General features: G+C 39.1%; 1 protein-coding gene across 1 annotated transcript in view; it reads right to left on the reverse strand.

Moving 5' to 3' along the window:
- LOC134649126 (plectin) overlaps nucleotides 1–8,342 on the reverse strand; it is a 33,068-nt gene extending 24,726 nt beyond the window's left edge. Inside the window, exon 1 of the mRNA XM_063503842.1 lies at nucleotides 7,973–8,342. Coding sequence (XP_063359912.1) covers nucleotides 7,973–7,992 — 20 coding nt within the window. The 5' untranslated portion in view covers nucleotides 7,993–8,342. The remainder of the gene's footprint in view (nucleotides 1–7,972) is intronic.
- Nucleotides 8,343–20,130: the final 11,788 nt, after the last annotated feature.

A 20,130-nucleotide genomic window follows, 5' to 3' on the forward strand; every position in this document is an offset into this window, starting at 1 on the left:
TTGAGAGGAATCAAACGAGCCCAAACACGAAGTGGTTTAGTTGCGTGGTTGACTGGTACCGGTGACCACCTTCCAGCTTCATCATCAGACCCTCAGTACTATCTTGTGTCAAAGATCTTGTTGAGACGAATCAAACGAGCCCAAACACGAAGTGGTTTAGTTGCATGGTTGACTGGTACCGGTGACCACCATTCAGCTCCATCATCAGACCCTGAGTATCACCTAGTGTCAAAGATCTTGTTGAGACGAATCAAACGAGCTAAAACACGAAGTGGTTTAGTTGCATAGTTGACTGGTACCGGTGACCACCTTCCAGCTCCATCATCAGACCCTGAGTATCACCTAGAGTCTAAGATCTTGTTGAGACGAATCAAACGAGCTCAAACACGAAGTGGTTTAGTTGCATGGTTGACTGGTACCGGTGACCACCTTCCAGCTTCATCATCAGACCCTGAGTCCTATCTTGTGTCAAAGATCTTGTTGAAATGAATAAAACTAGCCCAAACACGAAGTGGTTTAGTTGCATGGTTTACTGGTACCGGTGACCACCTTCCAGCTCCATCATCAGACCCTGAGTATCACCTGGTGCCAAAGGTCTTGTTGAGACGAATCAAACGAGCTCAAACACGAAGTGGTTTAATTGCATAGTTGACTGGTACCAGCTGCCACCTTCCAGCTCCATTATCAGACCCTGAGTGTCACCTAGTGCCAAAGATCTTGTTGAGACGAATCAAACGAGCCTAATCATGTTACTACATGGTTGATTGGTATCCGTGACCACCTTCATCATCATCATCAGGCTTCATCATCAGATGCTTAGTATCAGCTCGTTTCTAAACTTAAGATACAAATTAAAGGTTTTATTATATAGCTAAAATAGTTTCACTATACAACCTATACCATATGCAATGACTAAAAATGAAAATAAGCGAGTACCTAAGTAAGTACGTATAATTTGTTTCTAGTAATAATGACCTACATAAGTATGTATATTTGCACTGGATTTAGTATTTTCGTACCAAATAACATTTTTAGGACTTTGATATTAAAGTACAGTTAGTGTTGTTATGATTGATTTCAATGTGCTTCACGATCGGATCAAGAATGTTTAATCCATCATTGTAGTGCGACCGAGGGAAAATGCGGTGGAAGGGTTCGGCGACCTGAGATCGCGGGGCCTGCCGCAGCGCGTAAAATACCTAAACTCGCTCATCCCCGAAATGTAATAGCACTCTTAAGCCCTGAGTTTTTGCAACAAGTCTGTTTTTTCTTATCACACCACTTGAATCATGTGAACACCACAAAGTGTAAAACACTTATCGACTTGTGCAACCGACGTTTACGTTTTAATCTTAACTTAGTAAATATCAGGCAGTTTAATCTGATACCTATTGCTTACTAACCGATAACAACAATAGCGATAGAAGAGCCCTCTCTCGTATTTGTGTTATGATTGTGACAGCTTATTCTTCCAACTTTGTGATAAAGCGACGATTTCTATGTATCATTCATTACCGTTAAAGCGAAGTTAGATGTGTTCAAACACATCGAATTGAGATAGAACATACTAAGTTAGGGGGCCAGGTCATCGCACTACGAGAGCCGCAATACTGCCTATTCAAATATGAGGTTCGTAATAGCATCACCCACTCGGAGGTCTACTATTCAATTCGTCATGGTTGCGAACGCCGGCGAGCCGTCTGCACACCCACTCGGTATTAATCATATGGTTATTTTTACTAGCGATAGCGATACAACGTGGCTCTGTTGTGTCGGTCATTAATTTAACTTAGAAAGGCCACGGCGAAGGTCTTAAAGCTGACGCCGCCGGTCACGCTTCATGTAGAAACTCATCAATAGTTGACACTTTCGGAAAATTATACGCCGCGTTGAAATATCTCTAGAAAGGCATCCCCGGAGCATGCCGGCGATGGAGGAGAAAATTGCTCGCGTTAATGAAAAAATGCCACCAAAAGGCTTAATTACCGTCTATGAGTTGACTCTCAAGCTAAATAACCATAACGCAAACTTTCGAAGCAATACGAGTAAAGTGGCACCACCACAACAAATACTTAGATACATGCGTTACCACAGTATCATTGTGGTTTCCCTGATAGATATTTCAGTACTTTATTACCTGCTTTCGTCTGATACGGTAACTTATGCAGAAGGCCACTGCGATTTCTACCACAACTCTCTTGGAGAAACAAACCACATTGGGCATTTAAAGTTATTTTTTATCCACTTAGTATTCTATAGGTAAAGCTGAATTGCATTTGCTACTAAAATATTCCCGACATGTTTTGTTTTCGAGTTGCGAAACTGAAGTCAACTGTGTTTACTTCAGATTCGAAACAGTTAACATTAAATAGTTTTTTGTACGTTAGTCAATATGTAGGTACTGACCTAAAATATACATTGATTAGTTGATTACCTAAGTACAGACACAGAGGCGTAGTAAAATGTATTACAGCACTAATACCTGAGCGACTTTATGTTGTGTTGTTTAAATTATCGTAATCTAATCAACATTGAATGGACACATAGTTTTATCAACGCCGCAGGCTGCATTTCAAATAACAAAGTTACCTACTGGGTACATTTGCTACACATACTCCTTCAAGCACTTGGCGAGTTTCCATCTGTCGCCATCGGTTTTCAAGTAATGCCAAACTATTACACCATCTAGGTTAATGTACAATTGCTAAAATCATATAAATAAAACAACGAATGGCATCTAAACGCCATTCGCATTCGTCACAGGCATTATAGTTACACAAACTCGCGTTATGTTTTTCTTAACTTGCGTGTTTTGTTCTAGCTTTCATGCACTACATTTAACTAAAATAAGAACAATATTTATTTTTACGAAGCCAAATATTTATCCTTCCCTTTTCAAATGAAGGTCGAGGCTCGAGGCCTACGTGGGAAAAAATAACTCCAGAGCTTCTTGTGGTATTTAAAACAAAAAAGCTCGGTGAAAAAATAGGCCGTTGTGTGGCAAACGGTGACCATATTTTATTAACAACATGTTTTCATGTTTCTTGTTTGACTAAAAGTGTAATTATGTTACGAATACGAATTCACAGCTTAGTTTGATAAGGATACGTCTAATATAATAAGCTACACACAATAAAGTACAATACATTAAGTAAATGATGTTATAAAACGTAAAAGAGAAGATGCATTTTATAAACAACAATTAAAATGTTCGTAGGGCGGGGCGGCTATAATTTGGTTGGAATTCTAAAGTGAACAAAAACTTCATATAGCGCAGCGAGAAAACGATCACGAAGCGTCTACGCTCTAGCTTATGCTGTAATCACTTACAATATAGAGGTAATATTGATAACTATCAACAAAACTTGCAAGAACTAGTCTTGATTGATGGCAACAAAAACTTACAACGATAACTTAAAAGATTTGAACATTTATTCCCCAAGTCGGAAGTGTCGGAGCATTCACTGTTATCGGCATCACCAGATCATAAAAAGTTTTGCTAAAGACTGATCTCATAAACTGGCATTTATTACCGAGAAACATTCGTGCAATTAAACCGTCACGCTACAAGAAATAAGCATTTATCAAAATGTAAATCGAATGAAGTATTGTTCCCATGATAACTAAACCTAGCAAAAAAGATATTTCTTCCGCTCTTTTGAAACGAATCTAAATCAAGCTAGGTCGATATACCACATTCGAGTTCGACAGCCAGAGGACGAGTATTTTGGCAAATGTTATGTTTATCCAATCCGGCGAGTAAACAGAGCTAAATACATTTTCTTAGCACTAACCAGCGGGGCCAAAGCCCGGTCAAATCGGAGAGCAATACAGATGGTTAACAGTGTAACACAAATCGACATGTTTACTCAGGCATTTATTATGGTTTAGCATCTTTTACTGCAGCACGAGTACTTGTTACGAAATCGCTTAGTAAATTACTGTTTCGTATGTATTCAAAGCATTTATTCTCAATGTTCGTTTGACGATCCAAAGAAACAACTAAAAGTTTAAACACAAGTGATATTTTTACGGATCTTTTGATAAAAATATTGGTAATACTTTATCCTAAATCTGCCTGGTTGCTTTACGGAAAATCATAAACATAAGGTCATCGCGACTTGCGACTGTATCAACTTATTCAATTTAACTTTATCGAACATTAAGAACATTTAAATTTTGTCAGCAATGTCCAAAACGACAACGTAAAATAAAAAGTACGTAAACATTAAAAATTATTAGGCTATAAGTATAACAAGGCACAGAGCTCATTGAGACATCCCCGAGGAGGCGGCACGCATAGCTAATAAAACGAGGGTCGACCGTTATCGTGGTGTTGTCGCTCGATAAGCCAGAGCATATTTTAAAGGATAACGGCAATAAATTGTTTAACCACATCATCAATGCATCACCAGCTTCCATTTGAACCTGTGCCCTCAGTCGTAAAGTTGTCAAGAAGCAAGTGATATTAGATTAGGCATTGTATTTTTAGTATGGGTGGGTACAGCGGTATGTCAACGCTCTTATATTTGGATCAGTCCAATTTGGGAGAGCACCTTTAGCTTATAGAGGGCAACAGCTATAACAACGTTATTATTAACTTTATTCGGTACTATAGTTAGGCGTTAATTTCCTGGTAGTGCAATGAGTAAGATCAGATTTCCAAAGCTCACGAAGAATCTCGGCAAAGATGGACATGGTCAGCAAAAGTATTCACTTAGAACCCCTGCATACACATTTGCATGCAGGGGTACCAAGCTTTACTGACTGTAAATTTATCTCTTAAACTATTGTTTAAAGGGTTTGAAAGAACGTGCGTGCCTTTGGCGTTACAAGCGCCCATATGCTGGGCTTATTGGCCATACGTGGTCCATATACCACGTGGTATAAAAGACAGTTCTGCCTGTTTAAATATGAACCTGTAACCTCGTAATATCAAGAAACAGGTGATATTACACTGTACTTTGTAGTCCACTGTGTACGTCGCATGTGGAACCCCTTTCTACCATTAGCCAGACAGGGCGGGACCGGATGAAGGGCTCGGTGCAATAAAGACTGAGTCAATTAAAACGGGGAATCGTGCTAAAACATGTAAGCGTGTGTATGTTGCGAAAGGTCAATGCAATTTGCAATGGTGGATTAGCTATTTATAGATAATTCCACTAACAGCTTCGACATACATTTATATTTTATATCGCTGGTATAATCTCGACAGTATTTCTACTTCAGCTGACCATTTTTACATGGCTATGTGTATAAATTTCAAAATGTATTAATTTATATTGCATTTTGGGGCATGGGTGGCGGAGAACGGCCATCATGGCCTGAGTTGTAGGCGGTGCGCTGGTCGTTTTCCGAGGCACCACTCTATCAATGAGATTGTGCGGCGGGCCATGGTTTCTGCGAACTTGCCCTGTGTTTTGGAGCCGCCGGGCCTCAGCCGCACGGATGGGAAGAGGCCGGACGGTCTGACGTTGGTTCCGTGGCGGAGAGGGCGCTGCCTCTTGTGAGATGCTACTTGCGTAAGCACCTTCGCTGCATCTCATTTGGGACTGACCGTGCGTCGTGCTGGTGCAGCGGCGGAGACTGCTGCTAAGCAGAAACACGCTAAATACTCCGCACTGGCATCGGCGTACGATTTTGTGCCGGTGGCTGTAGAGACCACGGGGCCGTGGGGTAGGGAAGCCCGCCAATTATTTAGGGAATTAGGCCGGCGTTTGCGGGAGAGGGGTGGTGATCCTCGTTCTGGGTCGTACTTGGTCCAACAGGTCTCCATAGCAGTTCAGCGGGGGAATGCTGCAGGCATTATGGGGACCTTTGAGCCAGGTACGATGCAGGGGGGGTTATTTTAGGTTAAGTGTAGAATTAATATTTTTTTAAGGTGTGTTTTTTGTAATTAACTTTAATTAATTAATTTAATCATATTTTATTATGTATTTTGTATTTATATTTATTTATTCATTTATTAATTGGAATGTATATTCCTACATTTTGAAATTTATCCGTTGATAGTGAATTCGTTGACAAGCCACAACACAAAACACAATTTAAAAAAGAGCCAAGTGATGAGTAAGTAATAAATAATGATGGAATGATTTGCCAATATTGATTCAATGAATGACATCCGGAAATTATGAGAGCCCTACGACCCGTAGAGTTTGAATAATTAATAAATCATTAGATGAAAATGTAAAATGTAATGGTGCGAGAAAGTTTTATGGTGAATGTTAGTATAATAATCGTATAAAACCGATTACTGATAAGCAAATTCAGTAAAATTTATTAATATATTTCATAATATTCCTATTCATTGGTTGATTTATTTAAATTATGCCATATTTGCTAACATTACATTATTATATTAGCATCAATAAAACCATACGGCAGATTTTCACTTCTTTAAGGTCAATCGGTGTAAAGTGAAATTAAACAGTGACTAGGTATATATAAAGTTATACGTAATATTACGAGGAGCACGTAATTTCTTTATTTTTAGAGAATAATAATTTAAATGCAGATCCATATCTATTACTATTATTATTATCTGCCAAACGCCAACTACCTATCTAATATTGTACTTAATCGAAATCATAAATCGTGAACATGAAAAAATATACACGCTTGCTGCATGTGCAATTGATTTAAAAAAAAATATTATTGTTTATGCAGATAGATATGATATAATCTAAGGCTTTATGGCAGAAGCAGTTATTACTCACGTGTTTGATTTGATGTAATCTTGTCTGAAAAAATACTAGTCAGTAGACACATAGTAGCCATTCCTCTTATTTTTCGTTTCAATATAATAAATCCTTGTAAACAGCTGCACGAGAAACGACCGGCCCTAACGCCTCATAATTCACATCCCATATCACGCAACGCCCGTATGTTTGAAAATTAGAGGAACACGCATGCCCCATATTATTTGCCAACCTCCCTCATAATAGGGAGTTTCGCTATCCCACGCCTTAACGGCCCTACATTAACACAAATCGAATTTCGTAACAGTGTCAGGATTATTAATGACTTCTTGGGCTATGTTTGGGCTATGTAAATAAATGGGGCATCGATTTTTTACCTAAATTGACGCCTCTTCGCGAGGCGAAAGATTAGATAAATCAGTCGAGGCTCGAGTTTGCTTATTGAATGTTGTCATAGAAAACACTTTTATTATTTTGTTAAACAGTCTCCCCTACAATGAACACCCTCGTTATGGTTATTTGAGATGGGAATGTTAAATTAGATACCACAATTGATTTTTGGGAAACGTGATGATGTAGTGTTGTGTTGTGGCGACGAACATACCGTAAAGATTTTTGAAGAACAGAAGATAAAGTTGTAAAACTTGATGACTACAGCACATCGACATTAGGTACTGTCTGTAATTTAACCCCTAACAATTTAGACACATTTACGTCTCTTAAAGTAAGGTCATGTTTGTTTTTAATGGATCATCAATCATAATTTTAATTTACAACAATGTTTGTGCTGATATAAATAATATAATTTCAATAAAAATTTACATAACGAAGATCAATAAAGATAAAATTAACGATAGTAGCACGATAGGATAATTATATTTAGTGATAATAGAAATAAAGAAAAAGAAATAATGATAAAAGATAGCCAAATACGTAGGCAATAAACAACACGGGACATGGCGCCATTAGATACGGGTGGTTATGGTAATATCTCACCTTCCCTTAATACGAATGTGAAAGAAATTAGTTATGCATTTTATACCGGTAGATTTAGAGGACATACCGGTTGACAGAGCTTCTATGGACACAAACTTTACAGTTGATCAAACATATGTAATTCCGTAAAGTAAGTAGTTTTTCGATCTTGCTTAACTAGGTACTGAACGTCCATCATGGCCTTCAAACTAGAATTATAGCGTAAATACTTCCAATTACTTTGAATTCGTACATCCGTTTCGGTTCAAAATAAAAACAGTTTAAAAATGTATTACCTTCTCTTCCAGAAAAACATGAACAGAATGTTGACCAGTAAACGTAATCCAATAAAACTTTCCAATAAGACACTTTCACGAATACAGTAATGTTTATAACTGCAGCAGATTATCTCATGAGCTACGGTTTTGTACACACGCGTCAACGTGCAAGTCCGGCGCGGATGAAACTGTCTACTGAATGTACTAAATAAAAGACCGCCGCGCGCCGGGAGGGGCGCGCGTCACCATGTGAAGCTAACAACCTAACAATTTCACATGATCCTGTACCCATTACCAATGCCATATAAACAAACAAAGTATAAATTGGCAAGTTTATAGTCTTACACTGGCTAATCAAGCCCGCAGCTGTAGATGTCCAGGACAAAAAACATGACAAAAACTAGGCAGAATGCTAGCAGAGGGCGCAAAGGCGAGCTGAACTTGATTATTGGTTCGACAAGTTTGAAAGATGTTTCTTACAGGTAAGAATTCGAAATTATGTAAGTAAAGATGAACGACGTAGGTCCATGTTTATTAAACTAGACTTAGTAGTTTGTAGGGCCGCTAACAAGATCTGGAACGATATCATGAAATTGGATCTATAATGACCTGCAAATTGGCTATACGTTCTGCTTGGGAGATTCAATATCGCGTGCAATAACTGAAGGCTGATCGGACGCAGCCTCTGGATTTCATCTTCATTCATGATCTATCTGTATTCGCAATAACAGATTTTCCGCTAGTCGTTTTATTTGCATATTAGATACTGGAAGTAATCACATTTTGTGGTTCGTTGAACAGAATAATGAGCAAATAAGTATCGCAAACATTCGCCTGTTAACACATCAATGCATCGTCAATGTGCTAAAAACTTAGCTATTATTTCCAGCAATTACTTACTACAGTTTAAAAGTAGGAAGTAAACCTAGTAAACACGGCTCCAGGTAGAACCGGTAGTATTTTGATTTTATTTCCACCATTTAGGAAATCCCATTTAATAACAGGTTAAAACAATTTTCTTATAAGTGCTGGCTTATTTATGTTCAGTTATCTAAGAAAGCAGTTAGGCTATATATGTACAAAAATATGAGAGAATAAAAAATTATGTTAATGTAACTGACATAGGACTAAGTTATGTGTTCTTTACGTAGAGAAGAGCCTAATAAAACTACTGGCGTGGGAGTTTTTGCCAAGATTTAAATTTCATTTTGAAGGCAAGTGTTACTAAGAGATTTTAAGCCCAATTGTTTGGATATTTATGGCAGAGATTAACCCGAGTTGGATAGAAAGTTTGATAACTGTGTTATGGTGTGAAATGAAGAATTTTCGCCTGGAATGCAATAAACGAGCTATTGTGAAAAACACGACGTTGGATAACTGCTACGCCTATCGACAGTAAAGACAAAAATCGTTGAACGAAGTTTCGAGGGAATCAGATTAAATTTTCGCAGACAGTAATATCCTGTCCAGTATTGACGGGTCCGGTTAAACGGGAAATTTCAGTTTAATAGGTACCTATCTACCTATTATAAAACATACCTATTCCATTTCACTCAAGGCTCTAATACTTATAATATGAAAAGATTTGCTTTGCAAAGCTGCTGGATTTATTTACATACCTATCATCACACTTTATACCATAGAACTAATATACTCGCCTAATCCAAAATGTGTTGTATAAGGTCAATCATACGCACTTAAACACCTAATGACACCTAGTTATATCGTAGCGAAAGCAATGATTTTAATGCTTAAGTGCACCAAACAAGCGGAAAATCAGATAACAGATCGTGACAGCTGTCGCTATTCTAATGACTTTCGAATTGTCTTCGGTCGGGCTTGACTCTAGCTCTATTGGCAAGTGATTTCAAGTCGCAACTTCAAGCATACGATTACTAAAACAAGGGTTATGCTATGAACGAAAAAACTATTCTATATGTAACAATATTGTTGTTGTTGATCAAAGAGTAAAATCCGTGAGGAGTATTAAAAAGAACACTTTGGCTTGCACTTTGCTTTAATCTTGGTATGGGCTCTATTAAAAATGTGTAAATTAACTCAAAACGTATGTATTGTGTGTACAGATAAAAAAAAAATTCTAGAGAGAATTTTAATATAGGTAGAATATTGGGCAAGGCCAGACAAAATACTCTTAGGCTTTGCAATCATGGGATTTCAACAGTTAGATAAGGAAAATGCACCTGCGTTTGAAATGCATCAACAATCTAGTCAAAAAGTCCGCATTGGACGATCTTTTTTACAAAATCATTTATATTCAGTACTTTATCTACTCATGAAACTCTAATCTTAATTGTTTTACAAGTCGTAAACATCTCGCCATATAAACAGGTACTCGAGGCACTAACAAGGATTGCCAGCAGTTTTCCTTTAAGCCTGTCGAGTGCCGACCCAGAAAGCCGGCCTTGACCGGCGCAGCCATATGGCGCATGTGTTGATTCTCCAATCTGGATTGACGAGAATGCCGTAGAAGGAGCAGTGCTCGTGACGATGTGATGCAGCCTTGCACGGTGGAAATGTACACATGGTCGGCTTTGAAATAAATCTTTGGGTTCTATTCTTAAACCTCTACGGCTCTACGAGGTTTCATCAGGAGGATAGCGAACGTATGTTGATGAACGTGTCGTTTTTTATATGCCACAAATCTGTAGTTGGTGGTTTAGTGAACAAAAAATAAATTTTGTCGCATGCCAACGGTTCACTGGTCCTATTATATGAGGCAAGTAAACACAACGTTGGTCCTGTAAGACCTGAGGGCCTACCGCGAACCACGATCGAAATGCTGCCTCCCTGTCACACTTACGTACGAAACTACACGTGCGACAGAGAGGCAACACGTCGAACGTGGTTCGCGGTAGGCCCTCTGAAAACATAAGCCTGACTGACGCAAGCTGGCGTTAAACTGATATTACAAAACTAATTACATATCAGAATTAACCTTACATAATTCTACACATCTGTGTCAATGGAGTATCTTTTCCAGTAACTTTGAAGTTGTATTTTAAATTACAGTTAATTAAATATGATATGTTTTATTTATCCACCGAAAAGGAGATGGCGGGACGACTTGGACGCATTTTATCCGGATTGGCGGGAACGTACAAACGACAGGGTTGAGTGGAGGAAAGGAGGGGAGGCCTTTGTCCAGCAGTGGGACACTAAACCAGGCTAACAAAAAAAAAAGTTTTTATTGCTATTAATTGAATCAAGCCATAGCCAATCAATTGTTTATTAATTTAAGTTATCGCGTTCACTTAGTATTATACATATGTAATTCCGTATTAGACAATCTTGGTTTTATAATGAAATTACCAACAAATTTACAATCAATTACAAATTAACAGCCCATGAATCACTACCTACTCTATTGTGTATGCAACCGTAACGTTTGTAAAGCACCTCTTTACGCTTGCTTTATTGTAATCGATATCGACTTTAAACGATATAACAAAGAGACATATTCAGATACTTAAAAATATGATACCTCTCTTCCACTCTCATGTATTGATCCATGAGATTAAACTGTTGGCGTCATATTATAAGCGTCTGAATATGCTATAGATGCCGTTTGCGTCCAGTGAGATTGCATCCGCATCATTGGCTGACCTGACCTGGTCATGCCTCGGTCGGCTGTTCATTGGCACTGCAATCAGATCCTCGGCGCACGCGGCCGGAACGAACCACGGGTATCGTTTACCATTAACGTCAGTGAAACTATAATCTATGGCGGTTTACACGAGAATAGGGATGATGACACATGTTGAATTTTATAACAAAATCTAGTAAAATAGATAGCAAACGAGCAATTTATCACAATAATGTGGATATAAAAATAAAATATTGAAAAATTACAAAACAAGAGGACCTAAAAGTTTCAAAATTTAAGTTTTTTTTAAACTTCCAAAAACGATAAAAGTAAGGGTACCATTCGATTCCTTACATTTCATCCAAAAAAATATTGTATAGCAACTATATACATAAACGCAATATTTCACCGACAAAAACGCAAAATTTTCTTGTTTTGTCCATACTACAAGATGGGCGATGACGTCACGGCCCCTGGCCGTTTTGTATAGGGCGTTTCGCGAGTGAAGTGCGACTGTCGGCCTTTGACTACAATTTCTGACTTTTGTGTTACTTTAATGCAATGGGTCCCATATAGACATTTGATCGTAAAAACAAACCCGATTACCCACATTCAATGATCCACGGATATCTTTAATGCCGCTCTCGTATGTACGGAACGAAGCGTCCCTTCTCTTCTGTTGCGTACTAACGAGCTTGTTAATAGAGTACTAGAATTACCAAACAATGGGAAGCAGTTCATATTACGAAGTAACCCTTTTGATTAGTTGAATAAGTCGCAAGTGTTTTCCGACATGTGAAACAACTTACGCAAGTAAGCCACTTCTGGTTATTAAAGGTAGTTATTATATTCACCAACCACCACATAGTTTTAATGACGTTGGAAAACGCGGGTATCATCTTTCAGCAACAAACGGGTGCAGATGTTGAAATAAAACATGTATTTACAGCATTGCACCTAGTAATATCTAGTAAAATCCATATTTCATCATAATAACATTGAGAATTATGTACACTTTTGTATGCTCTTCTTCTTATATTTATGTCGGCGGCAGATCGTAAAATCGGGCATATCGAGATATTCCTAGGCATATCATGAAACGCCGCCATTTCATAATCTGACTAAGTTTAACCCAGGCGTATCACGATCTGCCTTATAAAAGAGGCGGCAGATCGGTCAGACCAATGTATTCGTTGATATTCCTAGCTTCATACCGGGCGCATCGTAAAATAATTGATGAGATATTCCTAGGCATATCATGAAACGCCGCCATTTCATGATCTGACTAAAATTAACTCAGGCATATCACGATCTGTCTTATAAAAGATTCAGCAGATCGATGCACGATGGGAGCAATGTATTCGTCGAATTCCTAGCTTCATTCATACCGATCGCATCGTAAAATAATTGCATTTTTTGCCACTGGTGGCGCTGCATTCTATATGGCGCTGCGTCCGAGTCCAGTGTTGCCAGATCGTACCTTTTAATACAAGTTTACGTTCCTTTTGAGCCTTGAGGTTTGCTCGATATGGCTGATCGTCGCTAGGCAGATCATGAAATGCCGGCGTTTCATGATCTGCCTAGGAATATCACCCATTGAGGTTTGCACGATATGGCTGATGGTCGCGCTAGGCAGATCATGAAATGCCGGCGTTTCATGATCAGCCTAGGAATATTCCTAGGCTGATCATGAAACGCCGGCATTGAAATGAAAGTGCACCAGTGATATCACCCCTTGAGGTTTGCACGATATGGCTGGTGGTCGCTAGGCAGATCATGAAATGCCGGCGTTTCATGATCTGCCTAGGAATATCACCCATTGAGGTTTGCACGATATGGCTGATGGTCGCGCTAGGCAGATCATGAAATGCCGGCGTTTCATGATCTGCCTAGGAATATCACCCCTTGAGGTTTGCACGATATGGCTGGTGGTCGCTAGGCAGATCATGAAATGCCGGCGTTTCATGATCTGCCTAGTAATATCACCCATTGAGGTTTGCACGATATGGCTGATGGTCGCGCTAGGCAGATCATGAAATGCCGGCGTTTCATGATCTGCCTAGGAATATCACCCCTTGAGGTTTGCACGATATGGCTGGTGGTCGCTAGGCAGATCATGAAATGCCGGCGTTTCATGATCTGCCTAGGAATATCACCCCTTGAGGTTTTCACGATATGGCTGGTCGTCGTTAGGCAGATCACGAAATGCCGGCGTTTCATGATCTGCCTAGGAATATCACCCCTTGAGGTTTGCACGATATGGCTAGTCGTCGCTAGGCAGATCATGAAATGCCGGCGTTTCATGATCTGCCTAGGAATATCACCCCTTGAGGTTTGCACGATATGGCTAGTCGTCGCTAGGCAGATCATGAAATGCCGGCGTTTCATGATCTGCCTAGGAATATCACCCCTTGAGGTTTGCACGATATGGCTGGTCGTCGCTAGGCAGATCATGAAATGCCGGCGTTTCATGATATGCCTAGGAATATCACACCCTACTATTTGATATGCCTAAACGTCGCTAGGCAAATCGTCAAACGTTGATGTTTGAACGATATGGCTGGTAGTCGCTAGTCAGATCATGAAATGGCGGCGTTTCATGGTATGCCTAGGAATATCTCGATATGGCCGATTTTACGATCTGCCTCCGACATTTATAACTCATATAGAATCTCGATTGAAACATAAGCGCTGGTGGCCTAGCGGTAAGAGCGTGCGACTTGCAATCTGGAGGTCGCGGGTTCGAACCCCGGCTCGTACCAATGAGTTTTTCGGAACTTATGTACGAAATATCATTTGATATTTACCAGTCGCTTTTCGGTGAAGGAAAACATCGTGAGGAAACCGGACTAATCCCAATACGGGCCTAGTTTACCCTCTGGGTTGGAAGGTCAGATGGCAGTCGCTTTCGTGAAAACTAGTGCCCATTCCAATTACTGGGATTCGTTGCCAAGCGGACCCCAGGCTCCCATGAGCAGTGGCAAAATGCCGAGACAACGCGAGGAAGATGATGATGATAGAATCTGGATTGTGATCAATGAACACAAAAATACAATGTAGACAAAATATTGTGCCAGACCACCAACAAAAACACTGCACCACTCGTTTCGTTCGCAAGAATTTTGCTCCATTTGGTTGTTAAATATGATCATGGCTATGTTTAGTGTTTGATTCAGACAAATTTACACAGAGGGGCTGGGTTTTGAGACTGTACGTGTCTAATTATATCTCCTCACTCGTCGCGTGCCTAGCGTTCCGTCGGGAGCCTGTGGCACTACGTTTGCTAAAACTTGTTATCTTGTCTACTTTGTCAGCTACGTCCCTTTAGACATGCCCAATTGCACGATTCCATGTCAAGCATATATATAAAGAACCAGACGAGAGCGTGTCGGTCAAGCCATGCTCTGTTTAGAGTTCCAGAGGCGCTATTATAAAAAAAAAGACTAAACTCCTTTTAAAACTAAACTCCGAAAACCGTGTTAGTAAAGACATTTAGGTCGGCGTTCGCGCGAGGCTATACAATTTAGATTACCATTTTTGTAGGGCGCGATTTATGCGCGTTAATAATTCGGTAGTGTCATATATTATACGGAGAATAATTATAAAATGATACGATACTAATTACGATATGAATTATACGATACTAATTTCATCGTCAAACATGTCCCAACGGAGGTACATGCGTTAAGAAACAACATCAAATAGGTAACAAGGTTTATGTAGACCGTATGTAACATTTCTTTGCTAATATGAGTTTAATAATTTAATGTAAAGGCTTTAGATGAAACGAATTCTTTCAATAATTTTACGGCCCTGTTTTATTGGTCAAACGAAAATGGAGAAGGATAAAATATGAAAAGAATTATGTCAGTCGTCGTATCCGATCCGAGCGAGATTACACCGAAGTTTCCGACCGATATTTCATTTCGGCTTGTTTGGTTTGGACTTGAAAAGTGTTCAGCCAGTGCATTTCCGCATAGCTCTATCGAAAATAAAGTCCCGGTTAATAATGATTTACGGCCAGCGTTAACATTGCCGCTATTTACTATAAGCCATAAGACAGCATCCTTTCAGTTTTATTACAGGAATGGTCGGTGTCTGCTGTTATTTCCGTTCTTTAGTTAAAAAAACCGTAAACACGATTTAACACTTTTAAAATATAGGTGTTTCCTCAGGTTATTGCCATTAACTATCAACTTCAGATTTTACTATCTAAGCCTACTACTTAATCACCACTAACATGAAATCATTATTTATATTATTGTAGAATTTGTTAACAGAATCAAGGTTAATAAATTTAATCAATGCAAAGTTTTCAATCAAATGGTACTTTGTATAACCGCAATTTACTGATGCTCTTTATTCCGTATATAATATATATATAGACTCTATATATATTGATTGATCACCTAAATGTCGGAAATAAAAACACAACAATGCACAGGATGATGAGAATCGGTCGCAGTTAGGGTGAAGGCCGGTCTCGCAGAGCGCACTAGCGATGGTCAACCGCACGACTCGCTAAATAAGCGACTTCCGCAGCAACCGACACTGCACAAACTCTCAAAACATTTCATCTCGACTATACGCACTTTTCTAGTATAACTAGACCTTCAGATCCGCGTCCACTGGACGTTTCTAAGGATCATACTTATATTGGTTTAGTTGGTGATGTGATTAGTTGTTACGAATGATAGCATTGGTATAACACGGCCACACGCGAACTCTATTATTGTTTTTATGCAAACACTTAGTGTGAAGACTGTAATGAATGTTAGTTACAGGTTAAAAAGACCGCAAAACACATAGCGAATCATCAGGGTATGCACCGACCATTTTACTTCTTAGTTAAGTACATGTTTATTTTTCTTACTAATAACAGTGCTCTTACGTCGTAACTCTGTAAAATATCGCTTAATACATGGTTTAATACAGTAAGCGTTTCGACCAGAGATTTGCGTTGCGAGCGATGTGTTTTAGAACCAATAAAATCACTGCACGCTGAAAGAGGAAAACTAATGAAGTGATGCTATTGGCTCTTAACAAACACATCCCTCGCAACGGACCCTCGCACTTATCTGGTCGAAATTCGAAACGCACCCTAAAAAACTTATCTTTTTAATTCATTTTGAAAATAACACATCTAGCTAGGATAAGCTTGATATGGGATGAACTGAACAATTATGGATACTGGCCACATATTTATCAATAAAATATCTACATACCGGTTATAAATATGGTGTAACAACCGTTAGAACAGTAGGTAATAATAATAGTAATATTATTACTTGTAATAACAGGAAAACAGGAAACGGCTGTAGTGATAAAATAATGACTGATTTTCACATACTTTATGTTATGGTAACTTTAATTGTAACTGTCTAACAAATCCATTTTCGTCCTGTTTCAAAATTAAATGTCAAAAAAGAAAACAGCATAGATATGTGTAGGTGTATAATTATTTTAATGCCTGCAAAGGTATACATTCTACACATTAGGTCAAGATTCAAGTTTTTAATATACGACTTACACGTTCTAAGCTTGTTTTAAACTTCCTCGCCCCCAGGGCCGCGGGCCGCGGCCGTCAGCTGTGTCAAGAGCACGTGTTTCTGTACACACTGCACGTGTTCAAGATATAACATGCACCGAACGCTGCCCCTATTTGTCGCTGTATTCTTTAGCTGAATAAATAAATTACGTTTTGTTTTCTGACAATTCCATATTACTTCCGGGCAAGTACCTATATGCTGGGCCAAGTTCGGTTCGGAAATTATGATCTAAATTCTAAACATAGTAGAGACGAGAGTAGTATGGGTCATGAAATTTAGAGACGCGGATGGAACGAATCGTGAATGAAAGGAACAACAGAAAATTAAAATGTCGCTGATATTTTTTATTGGCCACTCCCCACGTTGAAATCAAATCATTCATCGTTTTTCGTCAGTCACAAATGATTATCCGTAGTTGAGTAAACAAATTAGGACAGTTTTGTATCCGTTTTACCAACCACATGCTTCACTAAAGCATATTAATATGCCAGCTCTGTCCAATTCGGAAGTCATGATGAAATCAAAACATTATATTCGTGAATCATTTTCCGTCGGTAAGTACATTGAAACATTTATGGTAGTATAGACATTTTAAGGCAAGGACCCTTCCTTCCAAGTTCGTTGCACCGCGATTGTTTTGCATTGTATCCAGACGACGAAGACTGCATATTGATCGTACGCTCTTCTATTTTCACTGTACAGAATGGCTACATTTGCCATCAGGTATCGTGTAATAGTCTAATTGGTCACTTAGAGGCAATTTGGTACAAAGGCGAGCTTTAATTCTTAACGTTAAGGGGATACGTGTGCCGTCGTTATTAGTTAAAGAACTCCGAAATTAAGGTATCGGTATCGAATGGAAATTGAAACTGTATAAGGTAATTTGAGCTTTACAAAGTCGATTGATTTTCTCTCATTGATAAATTATTAGTTTTTAAATCAGTTAATCATTAGGGGTTAATTATTATAAATGAGAACGCCACAGTCTTAAGTGCCTACAAAAATTTAATAAATCAAAACGAACCGACGACGCAGTCATTTTTAAATTTAGAACGAAGAAACTGTCGAAAACAAAATCAAGTCTTCTAGTTTTTGGTGATGATGAAGAATCTTATCTAAGGTTTTATTTTGGAGGAGGAAACATTCGAAAACGGCACCTCAACTTTCAAGTTTCTGCAAGGCCGGAACACAATTTCGCGAATCCCCTTAAATCGTCAATTTTCGTATTAGCCGCCAGCAGTCACCTTGGCTCGTTAAGTGTTACATCACCGCCGATCACGGTGACTGCCGACCAGTTACGAGGGTTGCGTACAATGGACGAGCTAAAGGCACAAAACCGTCAACGACCGGGAAAGTGGTGGAAGCGATTTCAATAGGCGGTCTCTATCAATCAGATTACGGCGCACGAATCGCTCTCTCGTAAAAGCTAAAAAGAACAATACTGCAATTTGGATCTGTTATGGGCAAAGCCTATTCAATCATCGTATCTAGCACACATCCAAATAGACGCCGCACGCGTTGTATAACAACCCTTATTTCGAAAACATACAATTACTGAACGTAGCCTTTGACTTTCTTTTTGCATTTTTCCTAACCACTATTATTATGACTAATTGAGCGCCTAGAAGGTTTGATCTCTTTTTATGTCGAATTAAAGGTAAGCGGGTCACTCACAATTAGGGTCGTATGGCTTCATATGTTGCGAACTGCCATTGTTGGCTGTTGCCATTTTGGGGTTTACTTCCAATAAACATCCGCGGCCGTTGACCGGCAAACACTATTTCCCGTTCCCGTTTTTACGTTCATGTAATATTGTTGAATCTCACTAAAAAATTATATTTAAACGTTTCTATATCAGGAGGGCTTCACCACAATTCTGTAATATACGTACTCTGTAATACTCGAATGAATTGATTTAGACATGCTCGTATGTGCGTGATCTAATTCCCAAGTTCGTTACAAGAAAAGAGCAATTTATTACATCTTAGCATCGAACAAAACCAATCATAAATCTCTGTGATAAACTGCTGTTGCTGAAGTTACTGTCGAACAAGCGAAGGTTTACCCGAGTAAAGACTGAACGTTAAAGGTCGCAAGAGTAACCTATATCGCAAGTTTTCGTAATATGCTACCGCAGCCGCGACGATTCGGCGCCGCAAAAACCTGACATTGTCACTTCACTGACTGTTCATTATATGACCGCCTAGTGGTTAGTCTATCTACAAGTCCTAACAAAAACAAAGACAACGAAGTACATCCTCTATTAAACAAAACGCAACTTGAAACCATATACGTAGCTTTAGGTCTCGCAAGAGTAACCTATATCGCGGTGGGGCAAGTTTTCGCAATAAGCCGCGACGATCTGGCGCCGCTGGAGACTGCTATTGTCAGCTCTTAACGGATAGTGTCAATCTGTAAGCTCTAAGGTAAACACAGGCGAATAGGTACAACGTCTTATAAAAGGATTTAGGTACACCGCTTGAAATATACCATACATATACCTACAAATGTTTGTTAGAATTAATTTTGCCGTTCACCCCTTAAGCTGTTATGTTTCGACGGTCTGCCAGTTCAACATAGTGAACCCATAGTTGAAGAACACAAAACATCCTCAGGCTGGATTATTACTTTTAAGAAATTCTTAGCCTAAGATGGCCTAAGGCTCTGTTTTTGCCATTTCGCATACATTATGTAGGACAGTAAACAATGTTTATGTGCGATATTTGTTAATCGCTGCCACTGCTCTCATAAACATAAGCAAATTGGCAACTTCCGTTAAGCAAGTCTAAATTTAATTGATGTGTCTGTAAACGGTTCGGATGCTGAAACTAAACACGCCGCGAGTTTACCGTACGCGGCGTTTACGACCGGCCTATTGCTAGACGATAAACATGTACGGGCGCGGGACAGAAATACACGTCCACAAACAAACGGACCTGAAGACGAGATTGTTACCAGGAGCTGCAGTTACAGTACCAAGAATATTCATGAAAGTCTCGGATGTGCTTTGTACTTCAAAACGA

Source organism: Cydia amplana, chromosome 6, assembly GCF_948474715.1.
Source record: "Cydia amplana chromosome 6, ilCydAmpl1.1, whole genome shotgun sequence".
NCBI classification, from domain to species: Eukaryota; Metazoa; Arthropoda; class Insecta; order Lepidoptera; family Tortricidae; genus Cydia; species Cydia amplana.